General features: G+C 38.1%; 2 protein-coding genes across 2 annotated transcripts in view; both read right to left on the minus strand.

The window, feature by feature from the left end:
- The window catches only part of LOC100352716 (prostaglandin-E(2) 9-reductase-like), a 30603-nt gene extending 24750 nt beyond the window's left edge, over positions 1-5853 (minus strand). The window contains exon 1 of the mRNA XM_008248610.4: positions 5794-5853. Coding sequence (XP_008246832.4) covers positions 5794-5853 — 60 coding nt within the window. The remainder of the gene's footprint in view (positions 1-5793) is intronic.
- A 78-nt stretch (positions 5854-5931) lies between these two features.
- Positions 5932-22077, minus strand: PGER2 (prostaglandin-E(2) 9-reductase-like). Its single transcript, NM_001287559.1, is given in 9 exon segments — positions 5932-6189; positions 7266-7348; positions 11145-11310; positions 11555-11664; positions 15511-15633; positions 16186-16263; positions 17377-17493; positions 18700-18867; positions 21994-22077. Coding segments are annotated over 9 exon segments (972 nt in total). The 3' UTR covers positions 5932-6146.
- Positions 22078-22191: the final 114 nt, after the last annotated feature.

Raw genomic sequence — 22191 nt, forward strand, 5'->3', positions numbered from 1 at the left:
GTAATAAAGACAACTATATTGAGGCCAGCTCTGTGGTGTAGCAGATAAAGCCACTGCCTGCAGTGTCAGCATCCCATGTGGGTGTCAGTTCAATTCCCAGCTGCTGTCTCCCCACCCAGCTCTCTCCTATGGCCTAGAAAGGTAGTAGAGGATGGCCCAAGTCCTTGGGCCCCTTCACTCATGTGGGAGACCCTGAGAAAGCTCCTGGCTCCTGGTTTCAAATCAGCGCAGCTCCAGCCGTTGCAGCCATCCAGGGAGTGAGCCAGCAGATGGAAGACCTCTTTCTCTCTCTGCCTCTACTTCTCTCTCTCTGTAACTCTGATTTTCAAGTAATTAAATAGATCTTTAAAAATAAGTAAATAAAAGTAAAAATAAAAATAAAAGTAAAAAATAAATACAACTATAATAGGAAAGCCAAGAACCTGATGGCTCATTAACCTCAGTCTACCACACATTTTTTATTTATACATTTATATGTTTCGTGCATTTTATATAAACAGATTTAGGAGCATAGTGATCTTCTTACTATTTGTTGAATATTTAGTAGAGGGCTGATCTTATGATTATAAAATAAACTAAAAGGATGTCATCGTGAGAATTAAAAGAAAGAATAAAAAAGGTAGGAGGAGGGAAGGTGAGAGTATGGGCAGGTGGGAGGGAACAGTAGGAAGTCTTCAACACATTTGAAGGATAACGGATATCAATCTTTACCAAACTTTTTCAGAATTGATGATAAATAATACTTCCAAACTTCTTTTATATGGTGAACATTATTTTAATAGCAAATCCAGATAAGGATGCTATAGGAAAATAAAAATAGAGCCAAACATCCCTGATGAAGATAGTTATGAAAACCTTCAATAAAATCTGGCAAACAAGATTCATTGGCAATCAGATGATCTGTCTTTGTGATCAAGTGGGATTTATCCCTGGGATGCAAATATTGTTCAGTATACAGAAACAAAAATGTGTGATATGCCACACTAACAGGAAGAAGACAAGTGATATGGTCTTCTACCTAAATGTAGAGAACACGTTTGAAAAAATCAACACCAACATCTTCTCTGAATAAAAACTTACAATGGATTAGGTAAAGAAAAAAATCTACTACACCACAGCAACACTATAATTGAAAAAAAAAAACACAACCATATTTAATGGAAAAAATTAAAATGTTTCCCCTAAGTTCAAGAGAAAGACAAGCTTGCCCATTCTTGCCAATTATATTCAAAACAGTACTGGAAGCCATATTCAGAGCAAATAGAAGAAAGAAATAAAAGCATTCAAATTGGAAAGGAATAAGTTAAATTACCTCCAGAAATGACATAATATTATAAGTATAAAACTCTAGAGACTCTAATAAACAGTATATAACAAACAAATACAGTATAGTTGCAAAAATAAAATCAAAGCACAAAAGTCAGTAGCATATTTGTAAACTAATAATGAATTATTTGAAAATAATCCCATTTGCAGCAGCTAAAAAAATACAGAAAATTTTTTTTAAATTTTTTTAACTTTTATTTAATGAATATAAATTTCCAAAGTACAGCTTATGGATTACAATGGCTTCCCCCCCATAATGTCCCTCCCACCCGCAACCCACTCCCTCTCCCCTTCCATTCACATCAAGATTCATTTTCAATTCTCTTTATATACAGAAGATCAGTTTAGCATACATTAAGTAAAGATTTCAACAGTTTGCTCCCACACAAAAACATAAAGTGAAAAATACTGTTTGAGTACTAGTTATACCATTAAATCTCAATGTACAGCACACTAAGGCCAAGGATCCTACATGAGGAGTAAGTGCACAGTGACTCCTGTTGTTGACTTAACAAATTGACACTCTTGTTTATGGCATCAGTAATCACCCTAGGCTCTTGGCTATGGAAGCCCCTTGAGTTCACCGACTCTGATCATATTTAGACAATCCAGGCATAGAATCCTGTACACACAATAAAATTTTCCTTACTAGACACTTTTAGTATGAAGCTTGGGAATATTAAATATATTCACATTATTGTACAATATATATTTAAAATGGTTTTATCATGCAAATCAGAACACAAATCTATTAATCTCCTATTTTCACCTTTCACCATCCTTGGTAGTCAGGGTTCTAATTTCAGTACGAGTTTGAATGATTCAGATAACTTTAATGAGTGGCATCACACTCTATTTATCTTTTAAGGAATGAGTTACTTAGTATAATGTTCCCAATTTGCAAGAATTTTCTTCCTTTATTAGTATGAATAACAATTTATTGTACATATATAATACTTTTTGTTTATCCATCCATCTGTAGATGAACATTTAGATTGTTTTTACCTCTTGGCTGTTATGAATAATGCATTATAAACATTGGTGAGTAAATATTCATTGTAGATGCTGTTTTCAGGGATTTGTAAATAAATTTAGAACTAAATTTGCTAGATCATATGGCAAGTGTAGTTTTAATTTGGATGAGCCATCTATTGCTTTCCATGGCAATATACCATTTTTCATTATCACAAACAGTGCACAAGGGTTTCAATTCCCTCAAATCTTCACAGAAACTTATTATTTTATGAATTTTGGATAGTAGCCATTATAGTAGTATAATGAGTTTAAAATGATATTCTATCAAGATTTTGATTTCCAGTTCTTAAGTGATTAATGATGTTTTCATGTTGAGTGTTTCTGCGTAAGTTGTTGGCCATTTGCATATCAGCTTTGGCAAATGTCTATGTAGTCCTCAGTCAGCTTTTAATTACATTTTTATGGGCTATTGTTTTGGTTGTTCTTGTTGAGTTATAGAAGTCTTTTTATATATTCTGAATATTAACCCCTTATAATGTATATGATGTGTAAATTTTTTTTCCATTATTCTGGCTGCCTTTTCATTCCATTGACTCTCTTGTTGTATGTATACAAGGCTTTAAGTTTGATCTGTCCCATTTGTCTGATTCAGTATTGTTGCTTTTGCTTTAGGTACTAGCATTTATTTTAAATACTCGTTTTTATGAAATAGTTAAAATATGATTCACATTTTATTGAAACAATCACTTTAAAAACTTTTCAAAAAACACATTTTTAAAATTTCAAAAAAAGTTTTAAATTTACAAAAGGAAATTGTGAAGTAGTATAAGAAATTCCTATATGTCTTATATCCAGATTTTCCCATTATCAGTATCTGACATTACTATGATGACCACACCCAGTGTCCCTTTATTTTTTTCTTCTTTTCTTTACTTAACAAAGATTTTGAGGGCAGGGAATTCAGACATAGTAAGATAAGACAACAGAGGTTCTTAGTTCTTACTTCAATTTCTTCTCAAGACATACACCCACACAAAGAAAGAATGTCTGTTTTCATTCTTTTAATTTTTACAGTTACATACTTTCAGTTTAATTTATAATAATATTTAAGGCTCCAATAAGTAAAGAATTCAGCATTGTTCAATTCAACACTGTCCTCAACAGTAGAGACAGGGCTGTACACAATATTCAAACCTCAAAATGTCAATTTCATTCATATATACATTACATTTTTTGTACTCTATTAGTTACTATGGAATACTACTCATCTATAAAAAAGCAATGAAATTCTGCCTTTTGCAACAAAATGTATGCAACTGGAAACCATTATACTTAGTGAAATAAGGCTATCCCCAAAATACAAATATGTTTCTGTGCACTTATTTTTTTAAAGATTTTATTTATTTATTTTACAGGCAGAGTTACAGACAGTGAGAAAGAGAGAGAGAGAGAGAGAGACAGAGAAAGGTCTTCCTCCTTTTGGTTCACTCCCCAAGTGGTCGTAATGGCCGGAGTTGTGCTGATCCGAAGCCAGGAGCAAAGTGCTTCCTCCCCGTTCTCCCATGCGGGTTCAGGGGCCCAAGCACTTGGGCCATTTTCTACTGCTTTCCCAGGCTGCAGCAGAGAGCTGGACTGGAAGAGGAGTAACCGGGACTAGAATTGGTGCCCATATGAGATGCCGGTGCCACAGGCAGAGGATTAATCCAGTGTGCCACAGCGCCAGGCCCTGAACTTATTTTTTTTTTTAAAGATTGATTTATTTATTTGAAAGGCAGACTTACACACAGAGAGAGAAACAGAGAGAAATCCACTGGTTCACTCTCTAGAGGGCAACAACAGCCAAATATGGGCCAGGCAGAAGCCATGGACCAGGAGGCAGGGGCTAATCCGGTTTCCTATGTGGATGAAGGCCCAAGCACTTGGCCATCTTCTGCTCTTTTCCCATGCACATTAGCAGGGAGCTGAATAGGAAGTGGAAAACTGCTGGAACTCAAACAAGTGCCCAAATAGGATGCCGGCATCACAGATGGTGGCTTAGCTTGCTATGCCACAAAGCCAGTCTCCAACATGCCTATTCTTAATATAATATCTTACCCAAAGCCTCCAAACCTCTTGTATTACAAAGGCTATGAGTTGCACTTTTGTTAGCATAGGTCCTGGCTAAAGAACATTGGCATTGGACACCCTATTTGACAGGACAAAAGTAACCACAAGAATAAAAATAGTGGGAGATTTAATCTTTTGAAAGTGTATCCAGGTCATGAACAATCGTCAGTCTCTGAGTACCTGGGCCAGCAGCCCATGACATTGTCTCAACTTTTGAAAACATTCTTTATTTTGAGTTTGTGTTTTCTATATGACATTCTGATTATATTTGTGTCACTAAAAGCTTCTCAAAATAATTCTACACCTTATAAAAGATGTTTCAAAGAATGAACACTTTTTAAGAAATATTTATTTTATATATTCGAAAGGCAGAGCCAAAGAGAGAGAGGGAGAGAGGAAGAGACAGAAAGAGATCTTCCATCCACTGGTTCTTTTCCCAAATGGTTGCAATGGCCAGGAGCCAGAACCTTCCTCTGGGTCTCCCACGTGGGATCAGGGCCCAAAGCACCTGGGTCATCCTCCATTGCCCTCTCAGGCACACTAGCCAGGAGCTGGATCAGAAATAGAGCAGCTGGACTTAAAGTGGCACCCATATGTGAGGACAGCCCCGCGGGTGATGGCTTAACCCACTAACGCCACAGTGTCGGCCCCAAAATGAACACATTTTAAAGCACTATGCTGTACTACATATAATCTTTCCAAAAATGTTTGAAATTTTGGATAAGCTTCAGAAACTTTACAGAATTTAGCATTTTAATATTACTTAACACTAATATTTCATGACTGTGAGATATTTTGTGTTTTATATTCTTATCTATAAAATTTCATGTTAATGTAATTTAAGACATTCAAATGTAATTAAGTCAAACTTATTTTAAATCCCAAAAATATTTGATAAATACGGAGCTGATAGGCAGGGGTATCTTATTGTTAGATTGTTTCTTTGATTTTCTATCATACCTCAGGCCTAGGAATTTCAGTATTTCTCCCAGGAAACACTTAAAAGTGAATTCTTGAGCCTCAGTCTGTCTCTGATAAAATGTGTGGAAGGTTACCTTTTATCCTCAGTTTATTATCAAAAGACTGTGGCCAATATTCTCAAGCATGATGTGCTGAACTTTTCCTCAGTCTCCCTCATGTGTGACACCTCATCACTCTTTCTGGCTGAATCCTCTCAATCTTCCATCCCTACAACTAAACCCCTCCTTGAGGATAACAAAATACCCGAGTAGCTGCAGATCTGATCTGTAAGCTGCTGGAAGAGAGCCTCTCGACTATTGATTGTCCTTCAGTATTGCCTCTCCTTCTGGGCTCTGTACAGGGAAGCACTGGGAAACATGACAGAAACGTCTGCCAAGTGCTCTACTGACAGACAACTTTCCCCACCGCATTCCCAGACACATCTATGGACTGGTTGCTCTCCTCTCTCACCACAAACATCCACATTCCCACTCAAATAAGTTAGAGGGACTCAGGAGTCAGAAATACAGAAGGCAAACAAGTAATAAAGTCAGCAAGAAATAATAATCTTTAATAAGTCAACATTTTATTTTTCATTAATTGACAACATTTCACTGACATGATTTATCTCCCGTGGATGTAGCTCTAGCTGAGTGTAGGCTGCTAAGCAGCAAAGATTAACAAGAAGAGAGGCGCCCAGTCACCAGCGTCTGAGATGTCTCTGGCATCATGATCCACTTACAGGAGCTCGTGGTTGAAACATGGGAAAGGCCTCTGTGTTAATATTCATCAGAAAATGGGAACTCTGGGTGTTCAGAAGTGCTAAAACAAGAAATGTGCACAATTCAAACTCAATGACCAGATTGCTAGAAGACTAAAGAAGTGATTTTGTGTCACTAGCACTAGAATCAAGGTGAGTAACTTATATTAGTTAGATACTTATGCTTACAGACCAGGATTGTTACCAGGAGAATTCTAAATCCTAAGAAGCTACTTTAGGAAGTAAAGTATTGTCTCAGCCCAAAAATGATGTATTTTGGTCTACTCCAGGAGTTATACTTAATATGAATATCACTGATACTTAAAGACAATTTGGCATTTTACTTGGCATAATCCAAAGTCATTTGAGTATTAGTGTATTTTTTTCCATATGATTCCATTAGCACTGATGTACTAAATTCATCAAGAAAATAAGTTTTACTGTATTGTGATAATACTCATCTGTTTTGTTTCCCAGAAAATATTCCTCTTAGTAAACTTTCAAGACCTTAAAATTATTACTGGTTTATTTGTTTTAAAATGTACATTTAATTTTTATGGTTATGTAATTTATATGTACTTAAGTGAACAATTTTCAGGAAGAGAGTGATATCTAATAAATATATTAATATAAATAAAAGGCAATTCACATGTTGAATATTTCAAGCTACAGTTCTCCAAACTCTCAAGCTTTTAAGACTATTTTGAACAGAAAACATTGCAAACATACATCAATCATTATAAAAATGAGGACTCAATTTGCACATTAATAAATTCAGTGGAAGTGGATAGTTTCCAGATTCTATTCCTATAATTATTTACTCCATTATGTCTATAAAATCTTGGAGGCAGTTTATCCTAATGGATTATGATATAAATGATTATGAAATAAAAAATACTGATTAGAAACAGAACTTCTACCTTAGACCACAGCATTATTGGAAACGATCCAATTCTGATAAGAATTGAGCAAGTTTGGAAGAAGAGGAAGAAAATATCATTTTTCAAATATTTAATTAGGCAATATTAGTGAACCCACATTTCATGTCCATAGATATATGGAGAGTAATGGCTAATATCCATCCTTCATTCTTCCTCAGAAAACAAATGGAGACAATGCATTTAGCAATGTTACTTACAAATCAGCCGCAAAATACCGGATATTTTGGTTGAGGCCATCCAGTGCATTCATGTCCTCTGAAGACAACTGGAATTCAAAAACCTATTAAAATATTAGAAAATTTTTATTATGTTAATATTGCTTATTTGTCAGTCTGGAAAGTTTCTAACCATTTTGACGTATATAATAAGGGACTCGGACCATCAAAAAACAGTAAGTGAAAATTATAGAAATGCATTACTAGATAAGATATATCGAAGCTTCATGACACTACAGATAAAAGGAGGTATCAAAGAACAAGCAAAGCTGAAATTATTTAAATACCATAGGATCTTGTGCACAGATGATTCAGAAGAATTGAAAATGCATAAGACAATTTAGAAAGTTTCTTGATACAGTTGATTTTTATATCCCAATAATAAAGAGTTAACATGACAGAAAGGCTTTTTTTTCCAAAATAATTTAGGACAGCAATTGTCCAAACATAATGACATTATGTAAAAGGACACAGGAACTTGCTTAAAATGGATCCCACACTCTATTATTAGGAATTTTAAATTGCAAAAATAAATAATTACTGTTTGGAACATATGAACTATTCATAGATCCATAGCAATACTCAAAAATAAGAAGAAGAAATAATTTTTCAAAGTCTATAATTTCATAGTTGATGAATCAATGAGCAGCTTTTTACTGCCTTATGTTCTGAAATTTTCTGTACATTTAAAAACTGTCAAAAGAGGAAGTAAAAAAGTGCACTACCAAAATTACCAGGTTTCTCTGTATCAGCCTAACAATATATACAAATGCCTTACTAAAAAAGGTATAAAATGTGTTATTGATTATTAAAAGAACACATAAATAATTAGAAATGTGTGCATAGGAAACCTAAACATTGTTGCAAATTTACTACTCAGGGCAGACATTTCGTTATGGAGTTTAGAAGCCACTTGAGACATCTATGTCTCCAATCAGAATGGACTCCTGTCCTGGCTCCACTTCAGACTCCTGCTTCCTGTCACTGTGCACCCTGGGTGGTATCAGGTGATGGCTTGAGTACTTGAGACCTTGCCACCCACATAACAGACCCTGATTTGAGTTCTGGACTCAGACTGTGGCCTTGCCTTCTTCTGGTTGTTGTGGGCCTTTGAGAATAAAACAGTGGCTGGAAAATACCTCTTTCTCTCTCACTTCAGCCCCGCACTCTCTCTGTATCTCTCTCTCCCCCTTCCCCTCTACTCTCCCTTCTCCATTTTAACAAGAAGAAAAAAAGGCAGGAAGGAGGGAGGAAGGAAGGGAGGTAGGGAGGAAGGGAAGAAAGAAGGAAGGAGGGATGGAGGGAGTAAAAGAAGATAGGAATAAAGAAAGAAATCACAAAGAAAGGAAAATTTGACAATTTAATAAAATAAAAAAGAATTAAGAAATCTTCTCAAAAGTAATGGATAGTTTCATTACAATATCAAGAAACTACTTAAAGACTTAATCTATGTGTAAGTTGAAAAGTTATTTTAAAACCATAAACTTCTATATTCCAGACATTTCTGTAAAGAATAGCCAAGACCTGTTTAAATATGAGGATTTAGAAAAATTTTTAGCATTCTGGAATGCAGCTCTTCATTTTCCAACGCAATGAAGACACTACAGAAAAGAAAATGAATCCATTGAAGGGAAGAATGAAGGCAGAAATGTACTTTGTGTATGTGGGGCAGACAGACTTTGATGTGTCAAAGTTGGATATTATAGAGTGACAGAGAGAAATTCAGAGACAGAAAGACATAGATTGTTGCTTCTCTGGGTGTGCATTAGCAAGAAACTAGATCTACAGCACAATGAGGTTCAAACCCAGGCACTGCAATATGGGCTGCAGACATCCTTAGCAGTGTCCCCAAATCTTCTCTGTGATTTCATTTTTAAACCTATAAATGTATCTTTGTGGCTATTTAAAGATGTTTCACATAGCATTGAAAAATATGCCAGTTGAATTAAAGTCCAAATTTAGAAGGAACTTTCAAAGAAGTGTAGTAGAATATTGACATGTGCTCAATATAGAAAAAGTTATAACACATATCAGCCACAAACAAATGCAGAAGATTTAAGGATATGAAGAGTAGGAACTTTTGATCATGAAAATACACCAAGAAGAGAACCAAAACACTGGTATAAACTGTGAGAACATACTTCAACAAATGTATCACAACCTAAAAATAGTGTCCAGAATACATAAACATGGTAGATGAGTTAGAGAAATATCCTGCAAATCTTCACTGTGCTAGGCACCACGCCCTTTGGATCCAATATCCAGTACTCTACCATTTCAGTGTGGCCTGGCCTGTTCAGTGGTCAGCAGAACTCGCCAGAAGCGATAGCTTGCCAGTTCTGAGAAGGCTTTGCAGGTATAAACTTATTCCCTTTACATGGTTGGCTGGAGAATGAAAAAGTGCCTATAGCAGGACTGAGCCACCCCAGACTATATTCAGCAAATCCTGGAAGAGAGTTTACAACTGTGTGAGGGAGTTGATTGCAAGTACCTGGGAGAGCCAACACAGAACCCAACTTAGATGAGTTGAGTCTGAGCTTAGACTAATTTTCAAACCACATAATGATGAGATATGAAGTTCTTTTCAGGGCCAATGCTGTGGCTTAGTGGTATAAACTTTTGTCTGACTTGCCGGCATCACATATGGGTGTCAGTTTGATTCCCAGCTGTTCCAGTTCCATTCCAGCATCTCTGCTGATGGCCTGGGAAAGCAGTGGAGGATGGCCCAAGTCCCTGGATCCCTGCACTCATGTGGGAGACCCAGAAGACACTCCTGGCTCCTGACTTCAGCCTGGTGCAGGCCTGGTTCCGGCTGCCATTTGGGGAGTGAATCAGCAGATGGAAGATCTCTCTCTCTCTTTCTCTCTCTCTCTCTCTTGCTCTCTATATCTATCTCTCTCTCCCTGTTTCTTTCTCTCTTTCTGTCCATGCTTCTGTCTCTGTAACTCGGATTTTCAAATACATAAGTAAACCTATTTTTTTTAAATCTTCTTTTTTTTTTTATTTTTTGACAGGCAGAGTGGACAGTGAGAGAAAGAGGCAGAGAGAAAGGTCTTCCTTTTGCTGTTGGTTCACCCTCCAATGGCCGCCACGGCCGGCGCGCTGCGGCCGGGCCACCGCGCTGATCCGATGGCAGGAGCCAGGTGGTTCTCCTGGTCTCCCATTTGGTGCAGGGCCCAAATACTTGGGCCATCCTCCACTGCACTCCCTGGCCACAGCAGAGAGCTGACCTGGAAGAGGGGCAACCGAAACAGAATCCGGCGCCCAAACCGGGACTAGAACCCGGTGTGCCGGCGCTGCAAGGTGGAGGATTAGCCTAGTGAGCCACGGCGCCGGCATAAGTAAACCTATTTTTATCAACTTCTTTTCATATAATCTGTCTGGAAGGTGCTTTGTTTCACAGCTACAAAATCTAATGATTAGTAAAGATCTCTCAGAATACAGACACAGTCAATCTACTTAAATGGTAAAGATTTGAATACGTGCTTTAAAAAGTTATGAAAATCAATGGCTAAAAAATTTGAGTGTTGAAATACATGAATTTTCTCAGCAGCAAAAAATGCAGTGATAATAGTTTATTATCAAAAATCACCTAATCTAACTCCCTTATTGCAGCAAAAGAACAAAGGTTGTCACTTGCAGAAGGCTACAGATTATATTGGCAATTTAACGCTGAAACACGATTCTCTGTTTCCTGTTGAGTCGTAATTCTGTCTAGCTATTATGCCTCAGTGATGGAGACAAATCTTAAATGCATGAGCAAAGACAGAAAAAAAAATATGTGACCCCTGAATGCCTTGACATCTTGCAAAGGAGCACATATGTGGGTCCTAGATGCCTCCAGCCCCACATGCTCATCACCTGAAAATTTTCTTTGATTCGCTTCTCAGTGAAACTCTTGGCCAGGACCACAACCCCACGCTGCAGCTGGTAGCGAAGGGCAATCAGGGCTGGACTTCGCTTGTGCTTTTTTGCCAGGGCACAGATGACTGGATCTTCCAAGACAGCTGGGGTGCTCTTGTCCACCCTGGAAGGAAAGGCAGAAAAATGAACTCCTAAGACTGAGTATGCAGTTCTTGGGAGGCTTCCAAAACTGACTAAGGGACACACTCTAGATCAGTGATTCTCAGATGTGCTCCTTAGTCCAGCAGCATTAATATCATCTGCACGTTCTCCCCTCCTCCTGAGCCACTTGACTATAAAACTGAGTAGTTTCCAACCAAAAATATTTCCTCAAAAAAGTGTTTGGTGTGCTTTAGTTTTGCTTTTACCATCTTGGTTCTCGATGTGACCCCAGAGCACTATAAGCAACCAGAACAATGTCTTTGGACTTGCAGTATTCCAACAGTTTGCTCTGGTTGAGATAAGGATGGCATTCCACCTGCAGAGAGACAAGACAACACATTTTCAGCATATATGACATGCAAATATTAATATAAATGGACACTTTAAAAGTTGCTGAATTTAAAAGTGAAACATGAGAGTTAAACAGAAAACAGCCTTATCAATTAAGGATCTCTTACTTTGTATCAATTATTGATTGATTTTAAGAGAATGCAGGAGGGAGAAGTGAATACACACACACAACAGAGGGAGCAGGTATCTTCCATCTGCTGGTTCACTCCCCTAATGACTCAAATGGTGAGTGCTGGGACAGACCTCAGCCTGAGCGTAAAGCTCCATCTAGGTCCGCCCTCTCCCCGGGTGGGTGGCAGGGGCCCAAGTATTTGAGCCATCATCCTCTGCGTTCCCTGGTGTGTTATTGCAGAGTTGGAATGGAACTGGTGCTCTAATATCTGGTACCCACATCGCAATCACCTGCTTAATGTACTGTACTGTAACCTCAGCACACAAGTAAAGACTTTTTTTTTTTTTGACAGGCAGAGTGGACAGAGAGAGAAAGAGAGAGAGAAAGGTCTTCCTTTTGCCATTGGTTCACCCTCCAATGGGCGCCGCGGCCAGCATGCTATAGCCGGTGCATTGCGCTGATCCGAAGCCAGGAGCCAGGTGCTTCTCCTGGTCTCCCATGCGGGTGCAGGGCCCAGGCACCTGGGCCATCCTCCACTGCACTCCTGGGCCATAGCAGAGAGCTGGCCTGGAAGAGGGGCAACCAGGACAGAATCAGGCGCCCCGACCGGGACTAGAACCTGGTGTGCCGGCGCCACAAGGCAGAGGATTAGCCTATTGAGCCACAGCACTGGCCCTCAAGTAAAGACTTTTAAAAGCAATAAATTTAATTTTTTTGTGTGTCTTGGGAAGTTAAAAAATATGACATTCCAGAGATCTTGTTTGCCCAATAATTTTTTCTTTGTTAAAGATAGGTGAAAAACACCACATCTGGAACAAGGAAAATATGCTTTGAGCCTTGGACATTGAATGTGCCTGCCTGAAAGTAAAAAAAATAAATTCAAAGATTCATTAGGGGGCAGCACTGTGATGTAGTAGGCTAAGCCTCCATATGCAGTGAGGGCATCCCATATGGACAGCGGTTCGTGTCCCAGCTGCTTGTCTTCTCATCCAGCTCTCTGCTATTGCCCTGGAAAGGCAAAGGAATATGACCTAAGTGCTTGGGCCCCTGCACCCATGTGGGAGACCCAGAATAGGCCTTGGTTCCAGGCTCCAGAACGGCCCAGCTCCAGCTGTTTCTGCCATTTGGGAAGTGAACCAGTGGATGGGAGGCTTCTCTCTCTGTCTCTCCCTGTCTCTGTAACTCTGCCTTTCAAATAAAAAATTAATCTTTAAAAAAAAAAAAGACTCATTAGTGACACTCCAGTGCTTTAAAAAGTTAGTATGCTAGGAATCTCACTGATTCCACTGTGGGTGGATTTCAACATCCCAAGGGATAATTAACAAAACCAATTATAGCACATAGAGTAAATAAAAATCTAATGATTTTGTATTTCTGAATATATGAAAAAAGAAAGACAGAAAAAGAGAGAGAATAAAAATATCTGTCCCTGCTAATGGTGGTTATTACAGTAACTTCTTTCTAATCAAAGGGAAACTAAGAAAGTTAATGCTGTCTTTAAGGACAAATTATAGTTTACAGGCACTTAAAGTGCAAACATCAAGTATGAAAAGCAAAAATCTAGTCAAAATGCAAGTAATTATTTACAAACTCTAAAGACAAAATGCCATCCATATAAAAATTTACTAATACCACATTTTTTGAACAGTGACACTTAACAGATTACTAGTAATTGCTGTAGGTGAAATATATGTTCACACAAATGACATCTGTCTCTGAAAATTTAATGAAGTGATCAAAATATACATCACTAAACATGAGAACACCTGCAAATCTGTGCTGCTTCTTGGGATACAATATGATGAATACACCATTCTAAGCACATTTTCAAAAAAAAAAATCTTTAAAAAAAATCAAGTGGCCGGTGCTGCGGCTCACTAGGCTAATCCTCTGTCTGCAGAGCCAGCACCCCGGGTTCTAGTCCCAGTCAGGGCGCCGGATTCTGTCCCAGTTGATCTTCTTCATATCCAGCTCTCTGCTGTGGCCCAAGAAGGCAATGGACAATGGCCCAAGTGCTTGGGCCCTGCACCTGCATGGGAGACCAGGTCGAGGCACCTGGCTCCTGGCTTCGGATCAGCGCGGTGAGCCGGCCGCAGCGCGCCTGACATAGCGGCCATTTGGGGAGTGAACCAATGGAAGGAAGACCTTTCTCTCTGTCTCTCTCTCTCTCTCACTGTCTAACTCTGCCTGTCAAAAAAAAATTAAGCACATTTAAAAAAATCTTCAACCTTAACATCAGAAAACATTGAAATCTTATTTATAATTTATAGAGTTGACGTAGAGAAACAAATGACCTATTATTAAACAATAATAACCTGACAAATCCAGACACCTGACAAAATCTGTCAGAGCATACAAGAAAAAAAAAAGATTGCTGACTATTCTAGGAAAATAAAAAAAAATGAGAAACACAGCATAATTCTCTGTATGAACTACTATTTTGCTGTACTTAAAATGGAAGACATTTGGAGGCAAAAATTAAAAAATCATGATATGTTCAGATGTTAAATTACATGACAGAATAATTGTTAACTACTTTAGATCCAATAATGAAACTATAACTAAGTGGGACAGTATCTTAACAAGAGTTGTTTCTGAGGTCTGTAGTGATGGATAGTCATGTTTCCCACAAGCACCATGAGGTCTGGCCAAATATTGCACAGATATATGAAGACATACTCATGTATGCCTACTAACTTTTGACACATGAAAATCAGTAAACATTTTTGGTTATAGTTGTGAAACTTTGGAAGATCTGCATTTTTCCTTCAAGTTGTCCGGTTGTTTGAAAGTTGCTCTAATAATAAAAAATTGGAGTAAAATCAATATTGAAAGCCAAAGTAATTTTGTAATCTTTTTATTTGAAGATCAGAGCCCCTGGTCATTAAATGAACAAGTTCTAGATTTTTCTAAACCATATCTCCAGTCAAGACCATGACTGGGTGGGTGAACCTGTTAGATACTAAGTTACATAATGAAACCAGGCACAGAATAGATGTGCTTAAATAGTTGATTTAATGGCCAATAGCAGGTAGGAGAGGCAGACTAAAATGGGCTCAGAGACATGACCAACTTAAGTTTTTTAAAATTCTGTGAGTGTTGATGTTGGCCACCACACTGTCACCATAAGTAGGTAACTGCTTCCCACTTTTCCAGATTATTCTCATTTTCTCCAATTAAATTTTGTTATGTGTAAGTCTCTGTGCAAGAATGCAGAGATAACAAAGGGAAAGATTCTCTCAACACTGCAGAAACCTTTATCATGTATCTTCTACTTTCACTCTGTATTTATTTACTTCCCCCCAGATGTCTTCAAGGCTTACTTTCCTATATACAGTACTTTACACATCACCTTCAGCAATCAAGACACCAGGCAATCTTTCAATGGATCCTTCATCGATCTGGGAAAAATCCACCTTCCCACTGAGGTTTGGTTCTTGACTGCTGCCTTTCTAGATCATCTTTACCTCCCCAGATTCTTACACAGATTTCAGCACTAAAGTCTGCTCACGTTTTCACTAAGACATTAACAAATATACAGACACTGGAGAGTACTCTCTGCTTTCCATACAGAGTCTCTGCATGTGAATCTTCTATCCCACACAGTACGTTGAAGGAGAGTAGAGAAAAAATGAACACTTGGGAGTAGCAAGAGAAGGAAGGAATGCAGAACAGAAGGGGAGGAGGCTGATTCCTTACCTGGTTGCAGACGGGTTTGTACTTCAGCCCTGGCTTCTTGAGAATCATCTCCAACTGCCTGCGGTTGAAGTTGGACACCCCGATGGACTTGGTCAGTCCTGCATCCTTGCACTTTTCCATGGCCTGGGAGGAAAGATTGTGAAGAAATATTTCCATGATGGCTAGAATAAGGTTTATTAATATTGTTATATTATTATTGAAATTATATATAATATTAATATAATATAAATTATTAAATTATATATAATATATGGTGTAATATAGTGGACATTATATTATTTTATTTTATATACAGGCTTTTAACACAGTTAAAAGACACATTTTCAAGAGATTATATTGAAGCCAATGGGCTCTGACTGACCACAAGAGAAAATCCATTAAAGTAAATAGGTAAAGACAGTTACAATGAGAAAATGAATTCTTGTGTTTTTTGAAAATCAGAAAAATTATTGAACATAAATGGGAAGATGTTTCTGCCCTCATTGCCCTAATTCTCTCTGTTTCTTTCTGTGACATTCCACTGTTGTCTTCCTCCCTAACCATTGAAGTACATTAACCACTACAAAGAGCATGGAGTTTTACATCCAGTAATGCATATCCCATACTTTTAAGTTGAATTTTTATGTAATGTTCCCTCTTGATTCTTCCTTTCTATTCACTCTTCCAAGTACTCACCTCCCAAGTGGCACGGAGATCCACTTTGTCAAATATTAATTTTCCGTTTTCATCTGTTGGAATAATGTCCTCCCCAGGCTAGAATACAAGCAATCATTTTTCATATGTTTCACCTTATTCAGATATCCACCCTATAGCGTTTCAACACTAAACTTCATGAAATATGTGGAGCAAAATTCCATATACTTATATTTGCCATGGATATTACATAAGAAGTGGTAAAAAGTTGTGTTACACTCCTGACTTCCTCTCTTCCCAATCAGTTATGTGCATTAAGGAATCACATGAATTTATGCTACTTTGTATTCTTCTGCCCCCTCCTCCACCCTCCTCACAGTAAAATGACTCTTTCACTGTGAAAATCAAGAGTTTCATGGCCTTGATCTCCACCAATAATGGATTTTGTCCGCATCTTGCTGAAAACATGTGGATCACACAGCAGTCACTTGGACTGCAGAAGATGGATCAAGGTTCTGTCCAAAAATATTTCAGTACTAGAAGATTAGGAGCAGTTATCAAGTGTTAAACGCTATGAGATTTGAAATGCCCAACAGCTATATATGCCAACAATGAAAAAGCTTCAACAAAAATTAAATAAACCTAGAGTAGTACAGTGAAAGATTACTGATATAAAAATAGATATTTGCCAAGGTGACTTTAAATATATACATCTAGGGGCCAGTGCTGTGGCACAGTGGATTAAAACCCTGGCCTGCAGCACCAGCATCTCATATGGGTGCCGGTTCTAGTTCCGGCTGTGCTGCTCTTCTTCTGATCCAGCTCTCTGCTGTGGCCTTGGATAGCAGTAGAAGATGCCCAAGCCTTGGGCCCCTGCAACCATGTGGGAGAACCAGAAGAAGCTCCTGGCTCCTGGCCTCGGATAGGCGCAGCTCCGGCCATTGAGGCCATCTGGGAAGTGAACCAGCGGATGAGAGACTTCTCTCTGTGTCTCTACCTCTCTCTGTAACTTTGTCTTTCAAATAAATAAAATGAATCTTTAATCTATATATTTATATACATCTACTCATGGTTTAAAGTCCCCAATCAAATAAAATCTATTGATTAAACTAGTAAGCAGTTTATATAACTTAGATTGATTAATAAATTTATTAGTATGATTTAGTCACCCATGTAAATGATGATTATGCTCACAGCTAAAGTGAAATAAATTTAATGATGGTCACTGCCTACCTTCAGAGCTGCTGGGAAATGAATAATATAGAGATCAACATAGTCCAGTTGAAGTTTTTGCAGTGACTTTTCCAAGGCTGGTCTGACCATCTCTGGTCGAAGGAAAGTGCACCAAAGCTGCAGGGAATTAAACAGGGGACGTTGTGCTGAATGAATGCACTTTTCAAATTTCTTGTTTTCTTTCATCTTTCATTGAGATATTTTTCTATTACATGAAGTGATTAGCACTGGGGCCTGCATTATGACATAGCACGTAAAGCTGCTGCTTGCAATGCTAGTATCCCATATGGACGCTGGTTCATGTCCTGACTGCTTTACTTCCAATCTAGCTTCCTGCTAATGGCCTAGGAATAGCAGTGAGGATGGCCTGAAAATTTGGACCCCTGCCACCCACATGGAATTTCCGGATGATGCTCATGACTCTTGACTGGCCTGGCCCACTCCCGGTCATTGTGGCCACCAGGGACAGGATAAGCAGATGCAGGATCTCTCTCTATCAATACTAGTATTGATAACAAAGCATGACAGTTTGTGCAGAAAAGGATACCCTAACATACACTGTGGGAATGATGTTAATACAATCAATATGGGAAACACCTTGGAGATTCCTCAACAAACTACAAATGGTTTAGCCATATGACTCAGCTATTTCACTTCTGGGAATATATCAAAGGGAAACAAAATCAGTATATGAAAGAGATATCTGCACTCCCATGTTTATAGCACCCAATTCACATTAGCAAAACTGAGTCAACTTGCACGCCCATTAGCTAAAGACTAGTGAAAGAAAATGTGATATTTGTAAACAATGAAATATTATTCAGCAAAAAAATGAAATTCTGACAAAATTGATAGAACTGTAGATCATTGTGCTAAGTGAAATAAGTCAGATTCTGAAACACAAATATCACACTTTCTGTTATATCTAGAAGTTATTAAATAGAAAGCATAAATGTTGTGTGGATCTCATATTTTTTGGTACAGAGATTATAAAGATTCTTTTAAAATCTTGTATTTACTGCATTATACCATCTACATAACAATATATCCTTATTTCCTCACTCTGATCATTTCATGGATCCTACACTATGTGATATCCCTGTTTTCTAAAAAGTAGCATATATTAATATTTATATATCTACATTTGAAGTGAATATAGCAAATATCAAAAATTGTTAAATCTTAAAATAAAAAATATAAAAGAAAATGCATCAATAAGTGTGACAGTAAAAGTAATTAATGATTACTGATCAAATTATGTGATTACTATACCCATACATCACATTTCACTAGTTACCCAACTTCACATTCAATATACTATACCTTTGAAGTATAGAATATGTCTTCTCTCTTCACAGTGCCATCTGCAATTTTGCTTCGGATGCCCAGGCCTACTTCCTCTTCATTTTGGTACAAATAAGCAGCATCAATGTGGCGGTAACCAACATCTATAGCTATTTTGGTGGCTTCCCCAGCCTTACTCTTAGGAACCTAAATAAGCAGACAAACGTATTATTTGAAGATTCAAGTGATTTGAAGTAGCTCAGGCATGACCAATGACTCACAAAAATCATTTTCATCATGTCTTGGGATAATTCTTCATTTTGAGGGATGAAGCCGGGCCGGTGCTGTGGCATAGCAGGTAAAGCTGCCACTTGAAGTGCCGGCATCCCGTAGAGGTGCTGGTTTGAGTCCATGCTGCTCCACTTCCTATCCAGCTCTCTGCTATGGCCTGGGAAAGCAGTAGAAGACGGCACAAGTACTTGGGTCCCTGTACCCGCGAGGAAGACCCAAAAATGCCTCTGGCTCCTTGATTTGAATCTGTATAGCTCCAGTCATTGAGGCCAGTTGAGGAGTGAACCAGCAGATGAAAGACCTTTCTCTCAATTTCTCTGCCTCCCTATAACTCTGTCTTTCAAATAACTAAATACATCTTAAAAAAAAAAAAAAGGAAGAAGAAGAAGAAGAACAAAGCCATTCTTATTTGCCTGGACCTTTCTAATTAATAACAAGAGTTAGGAACCAAGCGACCACATCAATCTCTGGTGTCAAAGGTCCTCAGGAACTATGCCTGTTTTATTGAGTGGATGGAATGATTCAAATGACACAGCAAAAAGTTTATATCAAGAATGTCATTTGTATAGAGAGTTCACTAAGGAAAATTAACAAGGGAAAAATGAATGGAAGGAAAAATGGAAGAACTACAGTGTAAGCTTCTATGAGTCCTCTGCCAATGAAATAAACATAATACATTCAATTGTGTCAGAACTGAATTTGATGACCTTTGAAAATGTATCTGTAAAGAAAGCAGCTTATTTAGGGTTTCCATGCTTAAGATTTTTCATTGAAATTTGTTCACATAGATCCTCTCTGCTAAACCACACACATATTCCAGTCTTTCAAATAAAAGCAGAAATGCATACAGTCTACTACTGTCTGCACAGGCAGTGTAGCTACAGCCACCATCCAAATAAGTTGGGAACTGGTTGCAACAATGTAGGTTGCTTATTGCCAATTTGGAACAAGTTTAAAAACTGACATTTCAATGGACAACAGGATATAATGTTAATTATGTTCTACAGACACATTCTGTCTGCTTCACCCATCAAACAAACTAACTAAAAATACTAGTAATCAATAGACATATACTAAATGTGTATGTATTTTCCCATGAGAAATTAGTGATTATTAACATCATTTCACCTCTTAAAACAGCCTTTTTATTTTTGATAAGATATAAAATTGTTAAATTTAAAATTAATGGTTTTTACAAATTGTATAATGATTTGAAAATATTTGGTAAAGGATAAACATATAAACAAAACAAACTCTTTTCCATTTATTAGAAGAATTTGAGAGGCTGCCTTTATTCAATGAAATAGTAATGAAGCTGTTAGTAGATCTTACCACCCTCTCCTGATACCAGCCCTCTAACTTCTCATAAGTGTGAGTTCACTAATTTACCATGGCCAAGACTTTGTCTGGTGTCCTCAATCCTTTCCCCTCCTTCACATCACCTCACTTTGGAAAATAAGTATGAAATGGACTGGCGCCGGTGGCACTAGGTTAATCCTCCACCTATGGCTCCGGCATCCATATGGGTGCCGGTTCTAGTCCCAGTTGCTCCTCTTCCAGTCCAGCTCTCTGCTTTGGCCTGGGATAGCAGTGGAGGATGGCCCAACTCTTTGGGCCCCTGAACCTGGAAGAGACCCGGAAGAAGCTCCTGGCTCCTGGCTTCTGATCGGCGCAGCCCCGGCCTTTGCAGCCATTTGGAGAGTGAATCAATGGAAGGAAGACCTTTCTCTCTGTCTCTCTTTCTCACTGTCTGTAACTCTGCCTGTCAAATAAATAAATAAAATCCTTTAAAAAAAAAGAAGTATGAGGATGACACTGCGGCATATGGATAAAGCTGTTACTTGTGGTGCCAGCATCCCATATGGGCACCACTTGCCATTTTAATCCCTGCTATTGATTTAGGAAAAGCAGAAGATGGCCTAAGGGTTCAAGCCCCTGCCACTGATGTGGGAAACCTGGATGACCATTGGGGCAAATTAGAGAGTGAACCAGAGAATGGAAAGTCAGTCTCTTTTTCTCTCTCTGTGTCTTTCAAAATAAATAAGCAAATTCTAGAAAATGAAAAGTAAGTTTGTCTTGGCACATGTCTTCCAAATAGACTTCAGGTATTTACTTCAATCTTGCAAAACAATAAAGTAGAAGTTCAAGTTTGTAGTAAACATTCAAATGCCATACAACTGTGTAATCACAAAATGATAGTGTGCCAAATTCCCTCAATAGTGTTCACATTTTTCTTATAATTTTTTCATGTTAATGTAATATTAATACAAAGAGAACAGATTGAATAAGTTCATAGATAATTGTAGGAATGTAAGGATGTACCCTTCCTCACTCACACCCTTCCATGCTCACTTTTATTTCATAGGCCCATACACTATTTTCCTTTAAGTCCAACATTTGTTAACAACATGAATAATTTAGCCTTGTCCTCATCTCATTAGATGCACATTTTCCCCTAACATAATACTTTAATTCCTCCAGGCAGGTTTGTCAGAGGTAAGAGTAGTATAATCTACTTTATTAAGGTGAGTGCTTATGCTGTAGTGCTAAAGTTTAACCCACAGCAGAAGAGCATGAACTCTTTTCATGTCCTATGCATTTTCTTTCTCTATAGTGACAAAAAGTTCCCTGCATCATTCCATTTTAGAAGGAGGACACATTTTTTGAATTTAAGACAAAAAAAAAAAAAAAAAAAGAGAGAAACCACACCAACCGCAAAGAAATACCAGGAGAATGAACTAATGACCAGTCTTGCTGAGTACTGAGTTATTCCCCTTAACCAAAGCAAGAAGTAAATGGAAACAAGAAGCAACATGAACATCCTTGTTCATCAGCAGAGCACTACAGGACCTGACTGTCACACAGAATAAACTGTGACAAAGTTCAATTTTCTGCATGAAATAGCTCTAGCTTGGGGAAATGGAGAATCAAGTGAGTCCTGCAGTCACACAGCAGCGGGCTGACTTCACATTCATCTCATGCTTCATCCTTCCTAGTCAACTCTCTTTTGTCCCCTCAACCACAGAAAACAGCTAGAATTACCTCTTCAGGTGCATAGGTGCCAAGTCCAAGTACAGGAATGAAGTGACCATCATTTAATGCCATACGCTGATGCTTGGGATCCATGGCCTTTCACTCTTCTGGCCAAGCACACTCTGCTTATTACTTCTGCCTTCAGAGGAATAACAGGAAATCAACGCCCCACTGCCTACTTAACTGCCTATGAAATATGGGAGGAGT

Source organism: Oryctolagus cuniculus, chromosome 13, assembly GCF_964237555.1.
Source record: "Oryctolagus cuniculus chromosome 13, mOryCun1.1, whole genome shotgun sequence".
NCBI lineage: Eukaryota > Metazoa > Chordata > Mammalia > Lagomorpha > Leporidae > Oryctolagus > Oryctolagus cuniculus.